This window comes from Brachionichthys hirsutus, chromosome 4 (assembly GCF_040956055.1).
Source record: "Brachionichthys hirsutus isolate HB-005 chromosome 4, CSIRO-AGI_Bhir_v1, whole genome shotgun sequence".
Classification (NCBI taxonomy): domain Eukaryota; kingdom Metazoa; phylum Chordata; class Actinopteri; order Lophiiformes; family Brachionichthyidae; genus Brachionichthys; species Brachionichthys hirsutus.
Genome location: NC_090900.1, coordinates 15,327,832 through 15,350,188, shown reverse-complemented (window position 1 = coordinate 15,350,188; position 22,357 = coordinate 15,327,832). Strand labels below are relative to the sequence as shown.

General features: G+C 49.6%; 5 protein-coding genes across 8 annotated transcripts in view; 3 read left to right on the top strand and 2 right to left on the bottom strand.

The window, feature by feature from the left end:
• Window positions 1-5,670: 5,670 nt before the first annotated feature.
• On the top strand, window positions 5,671-9,006 carry LOC137917967 (WD repeat-containing protein 5-like). The gene is made up of 13 exons (XM_068760706.1): window positions 5,671-5,765; window positions 6,472-6,580; window positions 6,879-6,952; window positions 7,024-7,113; window positions 7,195-7,284; window positions 7,402-7,485; window positions 7,570-7,625; window positions 7,700-7,746; window positions 8,175-8,250; window positions 8,412-8,445; window positions 8,543-8,617; window positions 8,687-8,774; window positions 8,877-9,006. The coding sequence occupies exons 1-13, from the start codon at window positions 5,691-5,693 to the stop codon at window positions 8,975-8,977; spliced, it is 999 nt and encodes a 332-aa protein (XP_068616807.1). The 5' UTR covers window positions 5,671-5,690; the 3' UTR covers window positions 8,978-9,006.
• A 989-nt stretch (window positions 9,007-9,995) lies between these two features.
• gstt2 (glutathione S-transferase theta 2) lies at window positions 9,996-11,741 on the top strand. Its single transcript, XM_068760707.1, has 5 exons — window positions 9,996-10,239; window positions 10,638-10,725; window positions 10,826-10,976; window positions 11,159-11,335; window positions 11,434-11,741. Exons 1-5 carry the CDS (start codon window positions 10,116-10,118, stop codon window positions 11,578-11,580), a joined length of 687 nt encoding a protein of 228 aa, XP_068616808.1. The 5' UTR covers window positions 9,996-10,115; the 3' UTR covers window positions 11,581-11,741.
• A 256-nt stretch (window positions 11,742-11,997) lies between these two features.
• Window positions 11,998-15,433, bottom strand: chek2 (checkpoint kinase 2). The gene is made up of 14 exons (XM_068760701.1): window positions 15,121-15,433; window positions 14,475-14,599; window positions 14,261-14,393; window positions 14,075-14,165; window positions 13,906-14,002; window positions 13,726-13,779; window positions 13,560-13,624; window positions 13,348-13,444; window positions 13,160-13,246; window positions 12,880-13,043; window positions 12,663-12,778; window positions 12,497-12,582; window positions 12,243-12,323; window positions 11,998-12,169 (listed from the first exon to the last, which is right to left on the bottom strand). Exons 1-14 carry the CDS (start codon window positions 15,431-15,433, stop codon window positions 12,044-12,046), a joined length of 1,635 nt encoding a protein of 544 aa, XP_068616802.1. The 3' UTR covers window positions 11,998-12,043.
• Window positions 15,434-16,286: 853 nt separating this feature from the next.
• On the top strand, window positions 16,287-18,666 carry entr1 (endosome associated trafficking regulator 1). 4 transcript variants are annotated; one of them, XM_068760704.1, is made up of 10 exons: window positions 16,287-16,393; window positions 16,722-16,879; window positions 16,951-17,040; window positions 17,142-17,248; window positions 17,321-17,456; window positions 17,525-17,598; window positions 17,679-17,790; window positions 17,901-17,963; window positions 18,036-18,161; window positions 18,333-18,666. In XM_068760704.1, exons 1-10 carry the CDS (start codon window positions 16,348-16,350, stop codon window positions 18,390-18,392), a joined length of 972 nt encoding a protein of 323 aa, XP_068616805.1. In that variant the 5' UTR covers window positions 16,287-16,347; the 3' UTR covers window positions 18,393-18,666. The 4 variants fall into 4 exon arrangements, with proteins under 4 accessions (XP_068616805.1, XP_068616803.1, XP_068616806.1 ...); XM_068760702.1 differs by having other exon boundaries at window positions 18,036-18,157; window positions 18,333-18,665; XM_068760705.1 differs by having other exon boundaries at window positions 17,151-17,248; window positions 18,036-18,151; window positions 18,333-18,657.
• ccdc180 (coiled-coil domain containing 180) overlaps window positions 18,511-22,357 on the bottom strand; it is an 11,276-nt gene continuing 7,429 nt past the window's right edge. Inside the window, exons 27-40 of the mRNA XM_068760945.1 lie at window positions 22,008-22,085; window positions 21,845-21,928; window positions 21,525-21,589; window positions 21,200-21,221; window positions 20,722-20,771; window positions 20,583-20,649; window positions 20,365-20,506; window positions 19,978-20,144; window positions 19,783-19,902; window positions 19,614-19,710; window positions 19,420-19,504; window positions 19,198-19,347; window positions 18,983-19,047; window positions 18,511-18,888 (exon numbers count right to left, since the gene is read on the bottom strand). Of these exons, the coding sequence (XP_068617046.1) occupies window positions 18,701-18,888; window positions 18,983-19,047; window positions 19,198-19,347; window positions 19,420-19,504; window positions 19,614-19,710; window positions 19,783-19,902; window positions 19,978-20,144; window positions 20,365-20,506; window positions 20,583-20,649; window positions 20,722-20,771; window positions 21,200-21,221; window positions 21,525-21,589; window positions 21,845-21,928; window positions 22,008-22,085 (1,380 nt within the window). The 3' untranslated portion in view covers window positions 18,511-18,700. The remainder of the gene's footprint in view (window positions 18,889-18,982; window positions 19,048-19,197; window positions 19,348-19,419; window positions 19,505-19,613; window positions 19,711-19,782; window positions 19,903-19,977; window positions 20,145-20,364; window positions 20,507-20,582; window positions 20,650-20,721; window positions 20,772-21,199; window positions 21,222-21,524; window positions 21,590-21,844; window positions 21,929-22,007; window positions 22,086-22,357) is intronic.

Genomic DNA, 22,357 nt, shown 5'->3' with positions numbered 1-22,357 from the left:
GCACACACACACGCCGCACACACACACACATGTTACTGAACACACACACAGAGGTTTATCCATGCAACACACACACACACACACACACACACAATCCGATACAGATGAACACGGATGTGTAACCTTCATCATGAACAAACACAACACAGCGAAAGACAGAGATACACACTCTGAACTTCTTACCACACACACACACACACACACAGACAGACACACACGCGCGCCCAGACGTGGAGACTGTATGTAAATAGAGCTGACATGTTTTTAGCTTAGTGTCGTCTTTTTATTTCTGGAGGAATGAAAACGGAAGAGAAGGAGAAAACGACTTGACAGCAACGAGCAGAAGAAGTGAGGGAGGTGTGGCAGAGAGACAGGCAGCCTGTCTGTCTGTCCGTCCGTCCGTCTCGCTGTCGAGGGATCGTATTGATCCCGCGTTGCCGTCACGGAGGCTGTTGTTCTTCTCGGCCCGGCCGGCTGTGACCCCTTGACCTCTGCAAACATTCCAGAAGCACCGTCGTGGAGAGGAAGAGGTGACCTCAGTGGGTTTTACTGCGATTATTGATTCTGAAATAATTGAGCTATAATAAGGAGGCGAAGCTTTTTGGAATCAAACGTCTCCTCACGTCGAGTGTTTGTTTCCGGATGATCGGACGTGAAACCGTCTGATGGAGATTGAAACTTGCTGCAGAGAGAAAGTCAGTCCCGCAGCGTTCGTGTGGCGGCGCTGTGAAGGAACGTACGAGCGCCCCTCTTTGTGGTGTAGAAACAATCTGATTGGTTCTCAATAAGGGTTTGCGTTGCTTTAAATCGGCTGCAGCCAATGGGAGTCCTTTGTTCTGAGTCCGCTGTCGCGCCTTCAACTAATTTATTCTGAAATGAAGACCTTCAGTTCGGACGGCTTTTGGACGCTAGCGGCTAGCCGCCCGGGGTTCTCTGCATCGAGTTTCAGTTTTCCATTCGATATCGGTGATTATCGATCAGCCACGACGCTCTAAGCGGAATCCAGAAATCCTCTGAGCGCAGACTCTGCTGGTCCTGCGACCCGTGGGGGGGTCAACCGCGGTAAGGGCGGGGCCACCTGGTTAAGCCCTCCCCCTCACCCAGCGCCGGCTCGGTCAGCAGAGAGAGCGAGACGAACATTTATTTTTTTTAACACTACATTTACTTTATTTTTCTGTTTTTTATTTTTCAGGTTGTGTGCTGAACTTGTTTGTGTCTTAAACAAGGTTCTCTATATAAAAATGTCTTTATACCGCTGACCTGCCCCCCCCCCGCCCCAAAAAGAAAAAGCCACTTATACTGCAACAGCCCCCCCCCCCCCCACACACACACACACACACAATCAATATTTCATTCAAACTGCACCAAATGCAAGGGAGAGTCCTGATTTGACATCCGTTTCACGTGCCGGGTCGAAACTTTTCCTCTAATGGTTTTAGCTCCGTTTTATTTCGTGTTTAATCTCCTTTTTAAATAAAGTTTAACTGCTCTGATCAATCATCAGTTGATAAGATTTTTAAAACCCAGACCGAGGAGTAGATTTTTAATTTGCTGCTTTGCGTTCATAGCGACAGCACGACCTCGCCTGATTGGTCGGCTGTCGTCCACTCGTGACCTCAGACGTTCCGTTAGGAAGCTTTAATGTGACCACAGCATCTCGCGATCAGTCAGTTGCCGTGACAGCAGATTATTGGAGTTTACATTCGCTAACAGTAGCTGATGTCAGCCGAGATGGACATCAATGGCTGTTCGATGCTAACGGTGATGCTAGTTATCGCTATCAAGGCTCTCAATGTGGCGTTACGGCGATTTGTTACCCGAGGATCTTGTTTTCAACAAAGTCGGATGGTTTGATGTTGTCATGGCAACGGAATCGACTTTCCAATCCAACATATTTTGACGAGGTCAGACAAAAGGTGCGGTCGGAGTCATCAGTTTTTCTAACCTCGCCTAGTTTCTGGTTCCGAGTGAGATCCAGTCAGACGACATCATGTGTCTTACTGTCTTCTCACCTGTCTGTCTGTCTGTCTGTCTGTCTGTCCGTGTGAATGTGGGGACTCGTCTCCAGCTTTGTGTTCCGGTCCTGCCTCCTGTGATTGGTCAAATGTTCCCGCGTGTGTGTGTAAACAAAGCGTTTAATTGGTGTCGCCTGAGTGTTGGTAAAAGTGGAAAAGAATGATTCCTTGCAATTAACGAGACAAATCTCTATTTGTTCTTTTGTTGTTTTTTTTGTAAAATCAACAGTGTGAGATGTTTTTCTTTCATTTGTCTGTCAGGTGAAAGGGATTTATCATCAGTCGTCACGGAGACGGTAACGAGGTTTAAACCTATTTCGATTGTTTCAGCTGAAGAAACGTGTGGGACGCTTTCCAGAATAATCATTTAACATGCTCTCGGTGTGACAGACAGTTGGGACAGCTTGTTGCCACGGTAACTCTCTGTTTGTTTTTAGTTGATGGTCGATGCTGATAGTTTAATTTTTGTATTTTAATAAGAAAAAGGTGATTTTATGTATTTGCATGCACTCCGGCCGTATGTTTGAGCACCGTCTCGTAGCTGTATAGTCGCCGTCTGAGGGTTAGATCGGCTCCCTAGAGACACGAGGAGGACGAACCAACAAAAAAAACCCAACAAGTGAATTATTTGATGTAATTACTGATACGGGATCCTTATTTTCTGAGTTCCTTTGTTTTCATAAATAAACGCATAAACTAACTTGACGACTCGACTTACTCACAAACTGTGTGAGTTCTTGTGACGCTGAAGGGCGTGGCTTCCTGATCCTAACGTGCGCCGGTGACCTCACCAATAGTCACATGATCAGTTTTATTGTATGCTTAAAATCTTGGCCCCAACATTAACATATAGCTCCTACCCAGGTGTGCCTTAATAAAAGGCGTCCTGGTCACAGTGCATTCTGGTCTATGTAGTTCTCTACTAATTGCTGTTGTGTCAAGTCCAGTTTATTTGAGGCGTACACATGCAGGATGGCGGTGAAATGCTGTTGGACACGCTCTCAGGGTCGTGTGACACACATTTAACACTCGTAAGAAACACCATGACGGCTAGAAGAAACCAGAAAAGCACCCTGAGGGCACAGACCTCCCCCAAGCATCTCACTTGTTAGAACGCTCTATCTCTAATATTAAACGCAAACTAGGTCGAAACATCTTAATATCTGCAATCCGGATCAGGTCCGGTAGAAATTCAGTGATGAGATAGAGATCCCACCCGACCCCGCGGGATTGTGTCAAATGTAAGTGATCCAGAATCCAGGATCTCTTCTGGATCATCACCAAAGTATGATCATCTGTTCCTGGTATCATGTCCAACATTTCCTAAAAATGTCATCAAGATCCGTCAGTAGCATTTTGAGTTATGTTGCGAACAGAAACAGCCTCCTTGGCCGAGGTGGATTTCTGGTGCGATTGTCGCTTAGTCTGGATCCGTATCCAGGTTTGAATCGAGCTGATCCGTCTCCTAGATCCGGTCTACATGACGCTGCAGATCCGGGATTGTCCCTCTGTGTCCTCAAGGCCCTTTTTGTCCCGGACCAGTATGGACTGGTTCCCAAAACTGCTGTACCAAGCCGACTGGCTGCGGCTCAGGTAGGTGGCGGGGGCCGCCGTCCGGAGCTCCTGCTGCTGCTGCTGCCAGATGAGCAGCGACGTGTCCTGGTACCGCCACCGGACAAAGGCCTCAGACAGGGCCTTCTCTGCCAGCGGGGGTCGGCTGAGACCAGGAAGGTCAGGGGAAGGTGCCGGATCACGGCCCGACATGCTGGCCGGGTCGGTGCTACGTAAACCAGCAGGCAGGCCGGGTCCAGGTTCATCTCAGCAGAGCAGAACCTACCGGAAACGATCCAGATTATACACAGCTACCAAAGCCCTTACTCACAAAGCGCTCTGGAAGTATTGATATACAGTAATTATAATTGTATCAGTTGGGCAATTGATCAATGATCTAAATATTAATTCTGAATAATCGAATCAACGGAATAAAAAGGACCTCCGTTTAGCGCAGTATCAATGAAACTGACAGTTGCTCCGGACCAGGTTCTGCTGCTATCATCAGTCATGTGTAAACATCGGTTTAGTCTGTTAGCATAAATTACCATAATAACCGGTCTCCATGTGTAAATAATGTTCGTTGCTATAGTAACTGAATATCATATTAGCTAATTAACTTTCGCTACTATCGAAAATGAGCAATGTTGAATTTGGCTGGTTTACATTCAATCAATTAACGGAGACAATGATCAACATGTGGTCAATAAATACATTTCCGATCGATCTGGAGCCGATTTATAATCCGTTTTAACGGCATGTCGTGTTCACTGTTTCAAACTCACGCTCTTTCTTCGAGTCGCTTCAGCCGCCATATGTCCTCGTCGGCTTCCATACACCAAACTACATATTAAGTATATTTTTTATGTTCGATCCCGAACTGAAAATGTCGGCTAACTGTTTAGAGTACGGCTAACCATAACGTCTACAAGCTTCGCTAAGCCTGCTGCTCCTGTAATTAGTTCATGCTAGCTTCTGTTAGCCCCTGTGATAAACAGGTTCCGAAGAGTCTCTATCGAGGTGACGTCACTACACCAAACTCTTTAAAAAACTGACGTTGTATTTCCTGCAGCAAGACGCTCCGCTGCATCCAATAGCAACAGTGCGTCTGTAAATTAGTCCGAGTAGGAACACGATATAGGAAAAAAGGGTTCCATAAAGGTCACGCTGCTCTGATGACTTTTTAATTTGTTTTAATATACGAATGGTTGAGTTAATTCAGCAAATTAAAAATGATCTGTCATTTAAGTTTTTAATTTTGACAAAACTTTATTTATGCATTTCACAATAAGGCATTACAGTGTTTGAAACTTTTTAATTAATATTTAATTTGAATTAATAAAAAAACTATTTTCGAATAAAATTAAAAAAGAGGAATATTTTACTGTGAAGGAATAATGAAAAATACATTTGTGTATTTGAAACAAGGTAAATTCCATTGAAAACATTTAAAAATATTTTACAGCTCTTTTTTAACACACAAAGTTACATTTTTCACATTATATCAACTTATTTTGTTTTGAAATCTTTATGAAAATTAATCCCTATAGAAGCAAAGGTTGGATTTCTGGAACAGCTTCACCTTCTCCCAAGTTGCATGAAAACGGGAATATGGTCGAAAGAGTTAAAAACATCAGCGACACTGAGAGGACAGTACCAGGAACAACTTTATTTCGAATAAGAAAACAACATCATTCGTGGAATATTTTTATTGAGACATTTTACCTAAAACATCTGCTGTATAAAAGTGGGATAAAATCCTCTTATTATTCTACCAAGAGAACAGAACAGCGGAAGCGTCCCGCTGTCTGTGGGGAGTGACGTAGCAAGCGTCAACGTAATATCAGCCAATCATAGAAGACGTCATGCGAGCGTTGCCATAGTAGGCTTGGTAAATTGGCCTCCAGCACGTTCTGCTTCTGTAGCTAGCAGGCTAGCAGGCTGCGACTGTAACGACCGGTTCCAGGTTTACACTACACCGTTGAAACCTGCCCAAACAGTAGATACGACATTTAGTGAAGTTAGCATCAGCAGGTAGCTTTAGCTCCTCTCAAACAGATAATCAAAACAGCTGGGGGGAAGCCGAGGCTAACGCTGGTTAGCAACTCGGTGGGGGTTAACAACATGGCGTCGGAGGAGAAGAAACCAGAGACAGAAAACATCAAACAGGCTTCTTCCTCTTCGGGATCCGGCAGTAAGGTAAGCCTGACAGGCCGACGGTGCACCGGGACAGCTGGGCCGGTCTGTCCGGTTAGCCGTAACCTTAACAGGTTAGCTTGTTAGCTACGCTACATTGATTTAAACCAGATGTATAAACCGTGTCCAGCTACAAGCAGAAGTGATGCGTGAGCGTTTATCTAAGTATTCGCCTGCGGTTAGCTCTACTTTAATACATGTAATGACGTCACAAACAAAAATAACTTGGCGTGAGTCAAACGTTTACGTGATGTGTGATACCTCCTGTTAATATAAGATCATAGTGTAGATTACATACACTTATTCAGAGGGATTTGTTTTTTAATAAGAAACCAATGGTGCGTGAACTGTGTACTATGTATGATATTATTAAATTAAATATTAAATAGACATTAATGCATTCGTTCACTAAGATAGTGACAACAAAAACAAGAGGCAGGTGGTGGCGCTTTTTCTTCTTCCCGTTTAAGGCGGACCGGAAGCGACACTGGCGCTCTACTGCCCCCTACCGGTTGTTTCTCCGTTTTCCCTTCTCTGCTTTTTTTTTTTTTTTTTTTTACAACGGATTTGCTGACTTTGAATCTTTGTTTTCTAAATTGCATTTGCACAAATTGAATCTTCTTAAATCTTGTGTTTTCTGATGTAAATGTAATCCTTGTAAATTTTAAGATAGTACCTTTGGTGACAGGTACTGTATCTGTGTCTCCAGTCTAATCCAGCCAAACCAAACTACACGGTGAAGTTCACGTTGGCCGGACACACGAAGGCCGTCTCCTCCGTCAAGTTCAGCCCCAACGGGGAATGGCTCGCCAGCTCCTGTGAGGGACGACACACACATTCCACATCGCATCAAACAACATGCGTGATCAATTAATATAGAGTAGAGCAAAGCGAGTCATGCTGTAGAAGGAAAATAGAATCTGCACTTGGGAACGATGGGCGGGACTTGCCCTCTGGCCAATCAGAACAGGTGTCAACTCTTCCAGCTGTGTCTTGTGTCAGAACTCTGTGATGAAAGTCTTTCCTTCTTCATGTGTTCAGAGGGACAAGCTGCATAGTTTAACACGAGTCGATCGGTCGCTGCTGTGGGGTAACCATGGTAACATCTCTCTGCAGCTGCAGACAAGCTGATAAAGATTTGGGGGGCGTTCGACGGGAAGTTTGAAAAATCCATCGTTGGACACAAACTGGTGAGACATGTCGGTCCGGACCCGCGTCTGGAGCCGTTCTGGTTCTGATCCCTCGTGTTTCGGTGTTTCAGGGGATTTCTGACGTTTCCTGGTCTTCAGACTCCAATCTGCTGGTTTCTGCATCTGACGATAAGACGCTCAAGATCTGGGACAACAACTCGGTGAGTGACGGTGTGGCGGTTCCGTCCCTCTCGTCTCGTTGTGGTGTTTGACGGCGGTTCTGTCCGTCCGTGCGTCCTCAGGGGAAGTGCCTGAAGACCCTGAAGGGTCACAGTAACTACGTGTTCTGCTGTAACTTCAACCCTCAGTCCAACCTGGTGGTGTCTGGATCGGTACGCCGCCGTCACCACGACACCACAGATACCGCAGCAACGCTCGGGCTGCGTAGCATTAACGTACCTGTCTGTCTGTCTGTCTGTCTGCCTGCCTGTCTCTCTGTCTGGCTGTAGTTTGATGAGAGTGTTCGTATCTGGGACGTGAAGACGGGAAAATGTCTGAAGACTCTGCCGGCTCACTCCGACCCCGTCTCGGCTGTAAGTCCCGACCTCTGTTTTAGAAGTCTTGACAAATCGCATTGGCCCGTGACCTCTGACCTTTGAGCCCGTTTCCCTCTCCAGGTTCACTTCAACAGAGACGGCTCTCTCATCGTCTCCAGCAGCTACGACGGCCTTTGGTACGCGCACACACGAAGCAGCACCTGACGCAGGTGACGCAAAGGGTGTTAAATGTTGCTTTGTCTGTCCCCAGTCGTATCTGGGACACGGCGTCGGGACAGTGTCTGAAGACTCTGATCGGTGAGTAAACCCGCGGGATTTACCGAACGGCCCTTTAACGGTCAAACGCGGATGTAAATATGAAATAAAGGTACAGGTGGTCGCCGACTTCCGAACCTTTCGACTGTTCTCTCCTCTGTTGTTGTTTTTTTTTTTTGTCTGTTTACCACGTACCTAAAAGAGTACGACAGTTTCTCAGCCACAATTTCAACGAGAGCAAATTGTCTCTTTCCACTCCGATATTTTCCGTATCGTGACGCAGCATAATATAAATAATTTAATCTAACACGGGCCGACTAAAGATAAAACCCTGGGAACCGATTGTGGCCGTAAGTGGACGACCCCCCCCCCCCCCCCCCTGTAGTCCCGGTAAGTAGGGGGCACCGATATGTAATCAATGCTGTATTAAACAAGCCGCTACGTAGAAGGACCGCTGTCTCTCCTTTCAGACGACGACAATCCGCCGGTGTCTTTCGTCAAGTTCTCTCCTAACGGGAAATACATCCTGGCTGCAACTCTGGACAAGTGAGTGGGAACGGTGTCACCCCGCCGGCTGTTGCTTCCTGTACACGCGATCAATCAGCGTTGTTTTAAAAAAGACCCTCAGAAATGGATCGATGAGTTTAATAGTGATGCTAACCGCTGCGCTGCATGCGTCACGGCTAACTGTGTTCTCCGGATTGCAGCACATTGAAGCTCTGGGACTACAGCAAAGGAAAGGTACCGTCTGTCTGTCTGCCTGCCTGCCTGTCCGTCTGTCTGACTGCCCGACTCTTCAGGCGAATACTTTAGATTTTACTCATCTTCTTGTTTTCAGTGTTTAAAAACATACACCGGCCATAAGAATGAGAAGTACTGCATCTTCGCCAACTTCTCTGTCACCGGAGGGAAGGTCTGTAGGAGGACACGGATGTCTGGGCAGCTGAGGGTTGAGTGGCCTGACCTTTGACCTCTGTTTCAGTGGATCGTGTCGGGCTCTGAGGATAGTATGGTGTACATCTGGAACCTTCAGACCAAAGAGGTGGTTCAGAAACTACAAGGACACACGGGTATGAAATGTCTCTGACCCGACCGGGCCTGAGCTCTGTGCTGACCATTTGTGAACCAGGAGGGGGGGCCGTTGTCATGCCAACGTGTTTGTGTGTCTGCAGACGTGGTGATCTCGACCGCCTGTCACCCAACAGAAAACATCATTGCTTCAGCTGCTCTGGAAAATGACAAAACCATCAAACTGTGGAAGAGTGACTGTTAGACCGGAACGCCGACCCGGGTCCAGAACCCGGGTGGAACCGTCCCACAGAGAATCCACATCGAGACTGACTTCATCTGACGCGGACGCACCCGGCTGCCGCTCGGCACTGGTTCCATCCCACTAACAGTAGAAGCTGTGGTTGAAGAGAAGTTAAAGGACAAGTTCACTGTTTTGCACCACAACCACATTTTTAGTCGTGGTTCTTGAAGTTGGGTTTAATTATCCAATGGTGAATAATTACTCGTGTGAAGTTATAGAAAATATAACTTTGGGGTACAAAAGATGTCAACACCCAAATAATGATGTCACGATGACACGGTTTCCTGTTCCAAGGCTGACTCCTCCCACTGAGTTATTTTTAATTTGAGGTATTTTTTGTTCTATTGTACTAGTATGAATATTCGTACTACTATAACAGGTTCTATTTACGTACACTAAACACGACGCCTGTGAACCAGAATGATGTTATTAATACTAAGTGAGAATGTTGGTATTAAGATACGCATCCTTCTGGGTTAAAAAAAAAAATCTGAACTTTATATCTGCGCTGTGTTTTAGAATAATATAGTTTATTTGTTTTGGGTCATAAATTGGAAAGTCGGATTTTTGTTGCTTAGCGACACTTTGAGAATTGTATTGATAAATCAAAGGCTCCTCTGACGTCACGCGTTCTTCTGGCTTTGCTGCATTCACAGACTGTCGGAGCAGATCGTTGTCATCATGTCTCGATCTGTTTACAGACATTTCAGACAGCTGCCTAAGAAAAGAAATGATAGTTGGTTTTTTTTATTTCTGATTTCACTCATTTGTAAATACAGGTTTTTGACACTGTTTCATATGAGCTATATTTTTTGTTTCATGTTTTCATCGCCCCGTGAATCTAAATTATGATTGATTTACGTGGCTCTTTTATTTTGAAAGACAGCGACCTTGCCGTCGTTTGCCATTTGTTGGACTTCCTGTTACAAATTGGCACCATATCAAAATAAAAGAAACACCAAATAAACTGCGGCGCGTGGCTCGTCCAGCAGGGGCGGTGGCGAGAAGCTGGACGCTCAGGTGCGCCGCAAACCGGCAGTTTCCGTCTCCGTCCGTCGTTGGTCGTTTCTCCCACACTTTAAAAGCAACCCCCGCTGTCATGACAACGCCTCGAGGGGTGGAGGTTCACCTGGACCTTCTGTCGCAGCCCTGCCGGGCGGTGCTGATCCTGCTGGAATGCAACAGAGTCCCGCACACGGTCCGCACGGTGGCGCTGAGGAAAGGTCAGCAGCTAGCTTTACTAGCCGGGTAACTAGGTGACTAAACTACCTGACTAGTCGCAGCTGCGGTCGCCTAGCAGCGTTAACTAAAGTAGCTTTCAGTAGTTAGTTCGTCTTGACTTCTGCCCCAGAGAACTTTGACCCCACATAATAGTTCGTGACGTCATTAATGCAAATGGATGTTTTGAGAGTTTCGCAAATATATCAATTTAATTTAAAATTATAGACTGTCAATAGCCGATAGGCGGATTTTAACAATTCGGCAAAGTGAGTTCGCATGAAAGGAGAGAAATGTTTCAATCAGGCGGTTCAGTCTGACGTCACTTCCGGTGTTTGTTTGGGTTTTTTTAGGTCGAGGAAAAAGCCTTAAATTGTCTTTTTGTTTGACGTTTTCTTTCCAGGAGACAACAAGACTCCAGAGTTCACCAAGCTGAACCCCCTGCAGAAGGTTCCTGTCCTGGTGGACGGAGACTTCGTCCTCACAGAGAGGTACCGGGGACCGGGGACCGGGACCGGGACCAGCGACCCGTTTATCCTGCTCCGACTTGTGTACTTGACTCCATCGAGTGTGTGTCTTTGTGTGTTACAGCGATGCCATCGTGAAGTACCTTGCCACCAAGTACGACGTCCCGCAGCACTGGTATCCACGGCAACCGGAGAGACGAGCCAGAGTGGACGAGTACACGGCTTGGCATCACAGCAACACACGTCCACACGCTGCCCAAGTGTTTTTGCTGGAGGTAAACTGGTCCCGTTTAGAAACCAGTTTGATGACGAGCGCACACTCATGCTGATCAGATTGATTAGCTGATTGGAAATTGATAATAAATATCACAGGAATGGTAGTTCTGTGTCAATCTGCAGCTTTCACCGTTTTTTGGGTTCAATTATTTTCTTTTTTCCGTCTCCACCCGTCTGTCAGGTTCTCTTCCCTTCTATGAGCGGTTCTCCGGTGGACGAGGGGCGTTTGAATCGTGCACTGTCTCAGCTCGATGACACTCTGGACAAACTGGAGTCCATGTTTCTGGGTCGACAGCCGTTCCTCTGCGGCGATGACATCACTGTGGCCGATCTGCTCGCCGTCTGCGAGCTCATGCAGGTCAGGCGCTTTGATTGGCTTCCTTCCTTCCCAGCATGTTGAGGCTGGGCGCCGTTGATTGGCCGCTGGCTCTGACGACGCCCCGCGTGTCTTTGCAGCCTCTCGGCGGGGGACGAGACGTCCTGCAGCGGCGCCCTAAGCTCCAGCAGTGGAAGAGCAGAGTCCAGGCCGCCGTGGGCGAGTCATTCGACCGAGCTCACGCCGTCCTGTATGGCGTCAGAGACCGCCGCAAAGCCAGGCTCTGACATCACCACCGCGGTGATGTCATAGAGGAGCGGGGCGAGGACACGCCTCCTGAACTCTCCTGACTGAAGGAGCGGCCCGTCGTCATCGGAGCCGATGTGACGATGACCAGTCTGACTATCGAGTTGCATCCGTTTAAATAAACGCCAGATCAATGAAATAATGGTTGAATTGAATTTAAATAAAGTTTTCTACGACGCCCGATGACAGAAAAGTGAGAGGAGGGACGGGTGGGAAAAATAGTTTCAAAAATCAGCTAATTGTTTTTGCAGATTATGATTTTAGCGTGTAATTGTTGATAAAGTTTTTAGTTTGTTCATTTACTTGTCTGTTGTGTTCATGAGTTTAAAGAGTATCAAATGAAATGTGAAAAATACAAAGGTTTTATTAGAAAACATTAGAAACGTAATTGACGACTCTTCAGTAGTAGTCACATGACCTGAGGATCCTCTGAATCTGATTGGTCTACAGCGGGGCAGGGGGCGGGGACTTGCTCCGTTTGGCCGGGTGTCCCTCGTTTTCTCCTTCGTGGCGTCGTTTCCTGCTGGACCTTCCGGATTCCGTCTCCTCCTCTGCTCCTCCCTCTTCCTCCTGGTGGGAGGAGTCAGCAGACATTAGTGCGAGGAAGAGCAGTCGATGCGTGAAGCTTTGAAGAGGCAGTTACCGTGGCGACAGCAGCACTGCGATCCCCTTCGTCCTTATTGGGGCGCATGAGTCTCTGCGCCGTCGCCACAATCGCAGGATCCTAAAACACAACGCCCTCAGAATCTGAGCTCCCATCATGCACCTGGAGAACTCGTCAACGCTGTGACATCACAATGGTTGGGTTTTTGATTTGCTATGGTGTAATACCAATGAACTCAGCAGTACTACAGTACTACTACAGTACTACTACAGTAGTTGTGTGTAGTTATTTACCTGTAGCCAGGTGTGACTCAGGGCTTCCTCTATAGTCATCCTCTCACTGGGATCAACAACCAGCAGCTTCCTCACCACATCTTTAGCTGTGAACATTGCAACACGCCAAGTACTGTAGAAATACTAGCAGTTCTTCAGTAGTACTGCAGTAGTATTCCTGTCCTACCTTGGTCAGAGATGTGTCTCCACTTGGACGGAACCATGGTGAACTCTCCGCGGATGATCTGCTCTGTGATGGACTGCTGGCCGAAGTCCTCGTGGAAGGGAGGATAACCCCCTAGACTGAGACGGACAGGAGGTGGGACACAGGTAGCAGGACAGGAGGTGGGACACATATAGAGGGACAGGAGGTGAGACACAGGTAGCGGGACAGGAACGCCTACCAGACAAAGAGCAGGACCCCCAGGCTCCAGACGTCGACAGCGGGGCCGTATCCTGTGGTGGACGCGTGAGTGAAGACTTCTGGAGCCAGATAGGACGGCGTCCCACAAAGAGTCCTCATCAGCAGGGTCTCCTCCAGGATCCTGGACTGGTTGAAGTCCGTCACCTGAGACACACAGAAACTGGGTGACTCGGGTTGGAGGGCTGGTAATGCGTCATCGGGTGATGATGATGATGATGATGATGATGATGATGATGATGAAGGTTAAAGCGTGTGTGTACCTTGATGAGACAGACGTCCTCCTGCGAGGACAGCAGGATGTTCTCTGGTTTCAGGTCTCTGTGGATGATCCCATTACTGTGGAGATACTGCACACACACACACACACACACACACACACACACACAGGTCACTTCGGTGGACTGCTGTGACCTTGTCAGGACTGGTTACCGTGGCAACAGCATCTCACCTGGACGGCTTTCAGCATCTGGTAGAAGTACAGTTTGGTAGTGGATTCCTTGAGCTGCTGAGACCTGACCCTTTGGAACAACTCGCCCCCCTCCATCCTGACAGACAGACAGGCAGACAGACAGACAGGCAGACAGGCAGGCAGACAGGCAGGCAGACAGGTGAGCAGACAGACAGGTGAGCAGACAGACAGGTAGACACGAGTGGACTCACAGCTCCAACACGATGTAGTAGCTCTCCTCCGTCTGATAAAAATCCAGCGTCCTGATGAGACAAGGCTGCAGGAGACGAGGAAAGGAGACGAGGAGGGGAGGAGCTACAGTTTAAGGGCGGGTCTGTCTGTAGAAATATGACTCTTCTTCCGTGGTTTCACACTCACGTGGTCGATTCTCTGCAGAATCTCAATCTCCGTCTCTGCATTTCGCACCGCCGTCTGCGATTGGACGACAACAGACAGGATGACAGGACTCCCATCGGTCCAGCGGAAGAAAGGGGGGGGGGGGAAACACAGGAAGTAGAAGTGCTCTCGGCCAATCAGGGAGCAGATCAGATGACTCACCCCTTCCGAGTGAAAGTTTTTCTTGTTTATTATCTTGACGGCAAATTTTTTGCAGGTGGACCGCTCGAAGGCCAGTCTGACTTCACCGCACACCCCTCTGCAACACACGGATCGGCGATCAGGGCCACAGGAAGTGACATCACAGCAACGCGAGCGGCGTCAGACTCACGTGCCGATCCGTCGAGTCAGCACGTACTTCTCCTGGAGCTCTTTGGGTAAACTGGACTGATCGTCTGACATCAAATTAATGAAGACGAAGACTGAAGAGAGAGAGAGAGAGAGACAGACAGGCAGGGTCAGGCAGAATGAGCGCCACCTGCTGGCGTGACCGCGAAACGCCGTTCAGGCGTCTGACCTCTGTTGCGCTGCTCAGACAGGGCGAGCACGGCGTTGTTGACCAGCGGAAGCTTCTTGTCTTTACCGATCAGCACCCCGTCAATAAACGTCCCGTTGTTACTGTAGTCCTCCACAAACACCTCCTCGCCGTCCTGCCAGACAGACAGACAGACGCGAGAGGGTCGATGCAACGGGTCCTGCCATTGATCACCAGGAACAGGAAGTGCGCTCACTCTGTAGATCCGGAAGTGTTTCTTGCTGTAGATTCGGAACTTATCGGATCCTCTCTCATTTGGGTCGTCCAGAACATAATTGCACTTGGAATCCCGTCCGAACAGGTACTGGTCCTCGATACAGTCTGCAAGACAACAACGATCTAAAAGCGTTAGATTACACTAAGATTAGACCAGTGGTTCTCAAATGGTGGGGTGTCAGGGGGGGCGCCTGTGACCGCAGAGAAAATGTTTTTTTGCCTTACGAGAGTAAAGTGTAATTGCACATCCACTCCAGTAGTTGGCAGTGGCGCCCTGATTGTCAGAGTGCGCGCAGGGAGTGTTAGCGGAAGAAGAGCGGTTGTAAACAATCTACGGTGGGAGAAGAAGAAAGACCTGGCTTATACTCATTTTCTGTTGCAGACTAAAAAAAATGGTAATAAAGTTATTCTTTGTTGTAAGTTGATCTATATTTCTTTCTTTTTCATATTTCTTTGTATGTTAATAAGGATACAAGAGTGGGGTTTTTTTTTCGGGGGGGGGGGGGGGGGGGGGGTTAGACTGGGTTAGACCAAGAACGATTATTGATTACTGATATTTTTAGACCGCTATTCGGACTAGCAGCGGTGCTAGCGTCCCCGGCGTGGACCGTGGACGGCGGACGCACCGTGGCTCCTGAACCATCGGGCCATGGGCAGCAGGCGGCCCCAGGGCTGCGCTTCAGGCTCCTCCGGGACAGACGGCAGGGTGACGGGGATGGTGTCCAGGCTGCTCAGTGTCCCAGAGCCGCTGGACGACTGGCTCGCCGAGGGCGGGCCGCTGGAAGAACTGGAAGTATGCTGGGACTGGGACTTTGTCTGGGATGGGGACAGGGTGGACAGCACCTGGGATGGAGACTGCGTGGACTGAGTTGACCCGGCCTGCGACTGAGACGGGGCCTGGGAGGGCTGTCCCTCGTGTGGAATCTCCTCTTCGGACATTGTCCCGTTCTGCAGACGATCATGTTAAAAGTGACTTTGAAGAATATGAAATGTGAAAAACATATTTATAACATATTTGTGTTACTACAAATTTCCACAAGTCTTATCTTATTGTCAGTTCTGATGTGTTGAGTTTGTTCCAAGATGTGGAAAATAGCCAAAATAAAGGACAAACCCACAAATGACATCACCGCACCAGACTCCCTTTGCAAACTGCACGATTTACTTTAACTTGAATCTTATCTTGTCACAAGTACAGAAAGTAAATAAAAAGTAAATTACAATCAGTGATGATTTGAGCCACTCTTTAATTCGGCATTAAATCAACGTGACGTAATAAAGCATTTTTCCGGGATGACCTCATTCATCTCAACTTGCCCTCGGGTCACGTCCGACCGTTAGCCGGTCGGAGACGCGATGTTTTACTAAAGGAATTGGTTGAGAACTTCTCTCTCCGAATCGGGATCCGTGTCTGCGACCGGAACCGGATCACATCAACCAGAGTCCGGAATGCGGAGACTCGTATCAGAAACAAATAGCGGCCCATTTGGGGACCTGCCCCCGCCAAGCCGGGTCACTTCAGCGTCCGGACGGGGCGGACAGAACCAAGCAAAGGCGGGTTTACACACTTACCGGAACCGACTCTCTTCCGGGTCTCCGCAGGTAAACACACCGGACCGAAACCCGGACACATGCGAGTTCTTTTCTTTTTTTCTTTTTTACCCTGGACCGCGCGAAGGAATCCTATTTCCGGATAGCGTAAGTTTCCCCCCCGTGTCACGTGACGACCCCAGCCAATGCCAACTTAGAAAATCGGTCACGTGACACGCTGGAGCTCTCCGCTGAGTTTCTTCGTCCCGCTGGACAGACGCAGCGATAGAACAACGGACGGAACGGGTTTCGCGTCGGTCGTCATGTCCGGTCGGAGGAGTTCTGCTAAAGCTCTGATCGTCACAGACGGTGAGTTCGGCGACGACGGACGGAGACGCCATGTTTGAAACATGTTTAGCGCTGAAGCTGCGGAGTTAGCGCCGTTAATAAGGAAACCGACGAGGGACATTTCCTCACACACACAGAGGTTAAAGGTCGTTGTCATGCTTTGACATGGAGGCTAAATGTAGAGCTCCTGGTCGGATTTCAAGAGTTCACGTCCGTGTCCTGCTTGTTTTCTACATACATGTGGGGGCCGTTGACCCCCCCCCGCGCGCGCACACACACACACACAGAGCTTCAAAGCTGCGTTCAAGCTGTAACGCTGCCCCCTGCTGGTGAAACTGTGTCTTTGCAGACGAGGATGGGGCCACAGAGGAGCTGAACCCCTTCTCCTTCAGAGAGTTTCTGCGCTGGAAGCAGCAGAACCTGGACCAGGACCAGGACCTGGACCAGGACCGGGACCGGGACCGGGACCAGGACCGGGACCGGGACCGGGCAGACACACACAGCCAGGTACGATCATTCTAACGTCACGGCGTGCAGCAAAAGAAGTGAAGGTGCGACCTCTAACTGTCTGTCTGTAGTCCGGTAGCTGCCAGGGGTTGTTTGATGCCACGCCCGTGACCTTTGACCCCGAGGTTGGTTTCTTCTCTGAACCATCTCTGGCAGCACGGGTAGAGTGACATCATCCGCCACAGATTCTTCTGATTGGTCTGTGTGATAAAACGGAGAGCATTCAGCAATGCGGTAGCAAACCCTCTGTCTGTCCAATCAGGAGGAGGAGGAGGAGGAGGAGGAGGAGGAGGAGGGAGGAGACTGGGGGCAGAGCTTCCTGTCGGGCGTGGACAGCACTTCCTCTGTTTGCACAGAAGAAGAAACGAGGTGAGGCCAGCTTCATATTTGGTTCTGTTGCTGAGGTGCTCCTCTAAAACGCCCCCCCCGACCTCCCTCAAGGTTCTCCTCTAGACCCGAGGAGCAGCCGATAGGAGCAGGAGGAGCAGAGAACTATGAAGGAGACGATGAGACCTCCATCGCCGAACCAGTCACCTCCTGCAGGAGGAGGAGTGGGAGGAGCGACCAGATACGGCAGGTAGCGCATTAAAAATAATTAAAGCGATTATAAAGAGGAAGCCGGATGAAACCAGTCGTCTGTTTCAGCTGAAGGAGGAGAACGCGGCGCTCAGGAGAACCATCAGGGAGCTGCAGAGGAGATCAGACACCCAGGAGCGCAGGTCGGCACCGGCCAATCACGCGTCACCGCCTCCCGCCTGGCTGCCGTGGTGTTTACCCATCATGCCTCTGCTCCCATTAGAGTCACGGAGCTATCGGAGGAGATCGTCCAGAGGACGCGTCGGGAGGAGAAGGAGGCGCGGGACCTGGAGAGCATGGTGCAGTCGGTGGAGCAGAACCTCCACTCGATGACGGTGGGCGTGGGACGACCCACAATGCACCTCACGCGTCGTGTGTTCGGATACGGTCGGCCGTGACGTCGCCGCGTTCTCACCGGCCAATCAATTTCTGTCTCCGTCCGAAGAGGCGGGCGCTGAAAGCGGAGAACGGCGTTTCCAAACTGGAGGCGGAGCTGCAGCGGCTGCAGGTGATGATGTCATCATCAAGCCGTCTTGAAGCGACCCGGGTGACCTCTAAAGAACATGTACCTGGATCTCAGGTGGAGGCCGACTCGCTGAGGGCGGAGTCTGAGCTGATGAAGACGATGAAACGCAACGCTCAGGTGGCATCCGAGCACCTGAACAAGACGACAAGCCACGCCCAGTCCTGCATCCGGTTAGTGTGGGTGTGTTTGATTTGTTTATCAGGTTGTCCTACACACACAAGCCTGAGTTCCACTTGAGTATAAATCTACCCGTCTGTCTACCCGTCTGTCTACCCGTCTGTCTACCTGTCTGTCTACCCGTCTGTCTACCCGTCTGTCTACCCGTCTGTCTACCTGTCTGTCTGTCTTCAGTCAGCTGATGGGGGAGGCGGAGACTCTCCTCCTGGTGTCTCAGCTGCTCCAGTCCATTGATAAGATCTCCTCCCTCCCCTCCGACTCCTGACGCATGCGACCAACCGGACCTCCTAGTTTGGCGGATGCCGTTTCCACGGCAACAACGGGCAGCGGTATTATTTATTCATTTCAGATGTTTTATTTTGAACGTGCATATGAACTTTTGATGACGTCACAAGACGACAGCGTCGAGCGGCTTTTCACAGATGAAGTCGAGCTTCCTCTTAATTGCACACGTTGTTAAATTGTTTTATAATAAACGACTCGTTTCCTTCACATCTGGATCGAGACCATCTGCTGCTCCCAGTGTGTGATCCACATCTGGATCACATCTGGATCGGGACCAGCTGCTGCTTCCAGTGTGTGATCCACATCTGGAGATCGCTCAGCCGCCTCCGTTTGTCTTCGTGCGACTGCAGCCACTCCGACCTGAACAGCTGTTCGAACCTCTGACACACACACACACACACACAAATTAAATCCCTCCCTATCACGTTAGGATTATTGGAAACATCTATAATTGATCAACTATTAATAAACAAGAGCCGTTTAAGTAAATCGGTAAAACAGATGCAACAAGTACACGCAGTGGTCCGACCCTTAACGACCACGCATCTTCATCTTCATCTTCATCTTCTGATCCTTGATGGACTCATCTGACCCAGAAGGTCCACTTTGGTTTCGTGGCGCAGTGATCAGCGCAATTAGACTCATTGGATTTCTTTAATATCTGTTCGATTGATCTAAATAAACAGATCTTTATTATTAACAGCTGATCAACAGTAGAAGGTGTGTGTGTGTGCGTGTGTGTGTGTGTGTGCACACCTTTGCAGCAGCGTCTCTTTGCTCTATAACAGCCACATGTCCTGAGGTACACCTGCTCGTGGTGACGGATGTCGTCATGGTAACACTGGGTGACGTAGCAGCAGTGTTGTCCATGGGGGGCAAGAAGTACAACATCCCAGACCAGATCCTGACACACACACACACACACACATCAGTAACGTTGATAGCAGAATCCAGCAGGTCAAAGGTCAACTGTTACCTGCTCTTGGGTTTCTGTCCTGGTTGTGTTTCCATGGTAACAGTGCCTTCTTCAGAATGCCGGTGTAACTTCACCGCTTCTGTTTCTATGGAAACACCAATAAGAAAGCATTTAATGGTATTCGTGTTCTGGTGCCGGTTGGAGCAACAGAACCGGGTCCCACACCTGAACCGGGACACCTCTGGAGCGGTTACCTGCAGGCGTAACCACGCTGTCCAGCTCAACGAGCAGTTTCTCCGTCAGGGAGGACAAAGATGTCACAAACTCCTCCCCTCTGACTCGCAGGCTCCCCTGAACACGAAAGCAGAGGCGTCGCCACGACTCCTCTGGCTGCAGGTCCGACAGGAAGCGCGGGAGTCCTACCTGTAGCTCCAGATACGTGCTGCAGATGGCGCTGTGCAGCTGCTGCTGCCGAAGCTCCTCCCTGCTGACCAACGCCCGAAGCTGGTCGTTTGTGAGCGACGCTCGCAGCTGACGGACGTTCTCCCGCTGAGGAGGAGGGAGGAGCCGTCAGCGCTCACCTGGACAAGAGACTCCTGGTGACCAGTGACGTCACACCGTTACCTTCTCCTTCTCACTGGCCGCAAGCGTCTCCTCCATCCTCAGTCTGACTCCACCCACCCCTTCTCTCAGCTCCGCCCCCTGTCGTTGCTCATGGTTACAGATCAAAACCGAAGGTAACGAACGGAGCACCTCCTCCAACACCGACAGCTGGTTCACCACCTCTGAGAGACAGACAGGTAGACAGACAGGCAGCTGGTTCACCACCTCTGAGAGACAGACAGGTAGACAGACAGGCAGCTGGTTCACCACCTCTGAGAGACAGACAGGTAGACAGACAGGCAGCTGGTTCACCACCTCTGAGAGACAGACAGGTAGACAGACAGGTAGACAGACAGGTAGACAGCGAATGAAGACCTAGCCTTCGTGTCTGTGGGCACCGACCTTCTCTGCTCGTGCTCAGGAACGTCCGGGCCTGGTCCTGGTATCCCAGCAGCCTCTGCTGCATGCTCTCAGCCCATTGGTCCAGACTGTTGGGAACCAGACGGAACCTGCCGACACGGGAACGCTCGGTCCGGTAGAACTCCTGACATTAGAACACTGATGTGAGAACAGCGTATTAATCCTTTTGCATCGTTTTCAACCAACGGCGTCGCTGTTACCTCGGCAACCCGCAGCAGGATGTCATTGGTTCTCCACAACACAGAGTCCATCTTGGAGCTGAAGGACCTAAAACAAAAATGAGATCCGCTCCTGACAACGCTCTGTCATGAATGTATCGGGTCAGCAGGCGGGACTTACTGTGGGTTCTCTTCAGGTTCTGGTCCAAAAACCTGGAACCTTCTGTCAGTCTTGGACCTCAGCGTGGGCTCGGTATTACTCTGACCAAGACGTTGGTCAGGACTCCGGCCTGCAGACACACACGTAACCGAATGTTAGCGAGACTTCAGCGTTCCGGGTTCCAGGTTCTGAAGAGTATGACGGAGATAAGGATCAGATCCAGAAGCCAAACCCGGAACCCCACAGGACAACCCAACCCGCTACCGCCGAACTAATACCTGGACAGCAGGTGTGTGTGTAGGGGGGGCAGTCTCGGGGGGGTGACACCCTTGAGTCAGAAACCGGTTCACTACAAACCGGGTCATGTTACCCTTGAGTCAGAAACTGGTTCACTACGAACCGGGTCATGACACCCTTGAGTCAGAAACCGGTTCACTACAAACCGGGTCATGACACCCTTGAGTCAGAAACCGGTTCACTACGAACCGGGTCATGACACCCTTGAGTCAGAAACCGATTCACTACGAACCGGGTCATGACACCCTTGAGTCAGAAACCGGTTCACTACAAACCGGGTCATGACACCCTTGAGTCAGAAACCGGTCGAGGTTTACCAGCAGCTGTTCTTCCCCTGTCATCTGGTTCTGTCGGAACATCCCGGGTCACACAGAACCTGATGGGTTAGAGAAGTGAACGATGAAGGGTCCGAGGACGAAAGCAGTCATCATCATCATCATCATCATCATCATCATCATCAGGAAGCAGAACCATTACTGGTAGTATTCTTCATTTCCAGCAGTACCGCTTCGTGAGATCAGCGCTACCTGTTCAGAGACTTGATGATATCCACCACCGGGTCTTCGATGAGGTCCGTTCCTGTCCTGCCCCGCTGAGGTGCAGCAGGAGGCGGGGCTGAATGCACCTGCTTCCTGGATTCAGGATGAGTCGGGAGACCATCCTGCTGGTTTGGGTCCAAACCACAAACAGAACTCGTCAGCAGGTGGGCTAGCTACTTTTATTTCCTATTTTATTTTTGCAGTTCCTGATCACAGTTAAAGTTTCCTCAAGGTGATTTCCAAAGAGAGCAGGTTTGGACCGTCGTCTTCATTGTCCAGAGACCCGACAACCTCCCACAGATACCCACCAATAGGAAGTCCAGATATCCACAGCGCTTCCTGAGTTCTTCATTTACTGACGACAGGAACGAACACGCCTGGTCCGGATGCACCTGCAGACAGACAGCAGAGACAGACATAATGGAGACATTAATGGTGGACGCTGACCCCTGCTGGTCCTGAGGTGGTTACCGCTGTGTCCTCCATCATCGTCTTCAGATCCTCCAACCGGCTGCTGATGGAGGAATGCTGCTGGTTGCTGCTGGCTGCCTGCAAGGGACAAACATAGTGAATACAGAGAGAGAGACGGGTAGAGACAGACGGGTAGAGACAGACGGGTAGAGACAGACCGGTATAGACAGACCGGTAGAGACAGACGGGTAGAAACAACGGGGAGAGACAGACAGGTAGAGACAGACGGGTAGAAACAGATGGGTAGAGACAGACAGGTAAAAACAGACCGGTATAGACAGACCGGTAGAGACAGACGGGTAGAAACAAACGGGGAGAGACAAATGGGTAGAGACAGACGGGGAGAGACA

Coding starts and splice junctions, on each gene's coding strand:
- LOC137917967 (XM_068760706.1), top strand. CDS start 5,691: ATGGCGTCGGAGGAGAAGAAACCAGAGACAGAAAACATCAAACAGGCT. Junction 7,285..7,401: donor ACCTGGTGGTGTCTGGATCG/GTACGCCGCCGT, acceptor GTCTGGCTGTAG/TTTGATGAGAGTGTTCGTAT. Junction 8,775..8,876: donor GAAACTACAAGGACACACGG/GTATGAAATGTC, acceptor GTGTGTCTGCAG/ACGTGGTGATCTCGACCGCC.
- gstt2 (XM_068760707.1), top strand. CDS start 10,116: ATGACAACGCCTCGAGGGGTGGAGGTTCACCTGGACCTTCTGTCGCAG. Junction 10,726..10,825: donor GACTTCGTCCTCACAGAGAG/GTACCGGGGACC, acceptor TGTGTGTTACAG/CGATGCCATCGTGAAGTACC. Junction 11,336..11,433: donor CCGTCTGCGAGCTCATGCAG/GTCAGGCGCTTT, acceptor GTGTCTTTGCAG/CCTCTCGGCGGGGGACGAGA.
- chek2 (XM_068760701.1), bottom strand. CDS start 15,433: ATGTCCGAAGAGGAGATTCCACACGAGGGACAGCCCTCCCAGGCCCCG. Junction 13,625..13,725: donor TTCTGCAGAGAATCGACCAC/GTGAGTGTGAAA, acceptor CGTCTCCTGCAG/CCTTGTCTCATCAGGACGCT. Junction 13,247..13,347: donor AGATGCTGAAAGCCGTCCAG/GTGAGATGCTGT, acceptor GTGTGTGTGCAG/TATCTCCACAGTAATGGGAT.
- entr1 (XM_068760702.1), top strand. CDS start 16,348: ATGTCCGGTCGGAGGAGTTCTGCTAAAGCTCTGATCGTCACAGACG. Junction 17,964..18,035: donor CGGAGCTGCAGCGGCTGCAG/GTGATGATGTCA, acceptor CCTGGATCTCAG/GTGGAGGCCGACTCGCTGAG. Junction 18,158..18,332: donor CAGTCCTGCATCCGGTTAGT/GTGGGTGTGTTT, acceptor GTCTGTCTTCAG/TCAGCTGATGGGGGAGGCGG.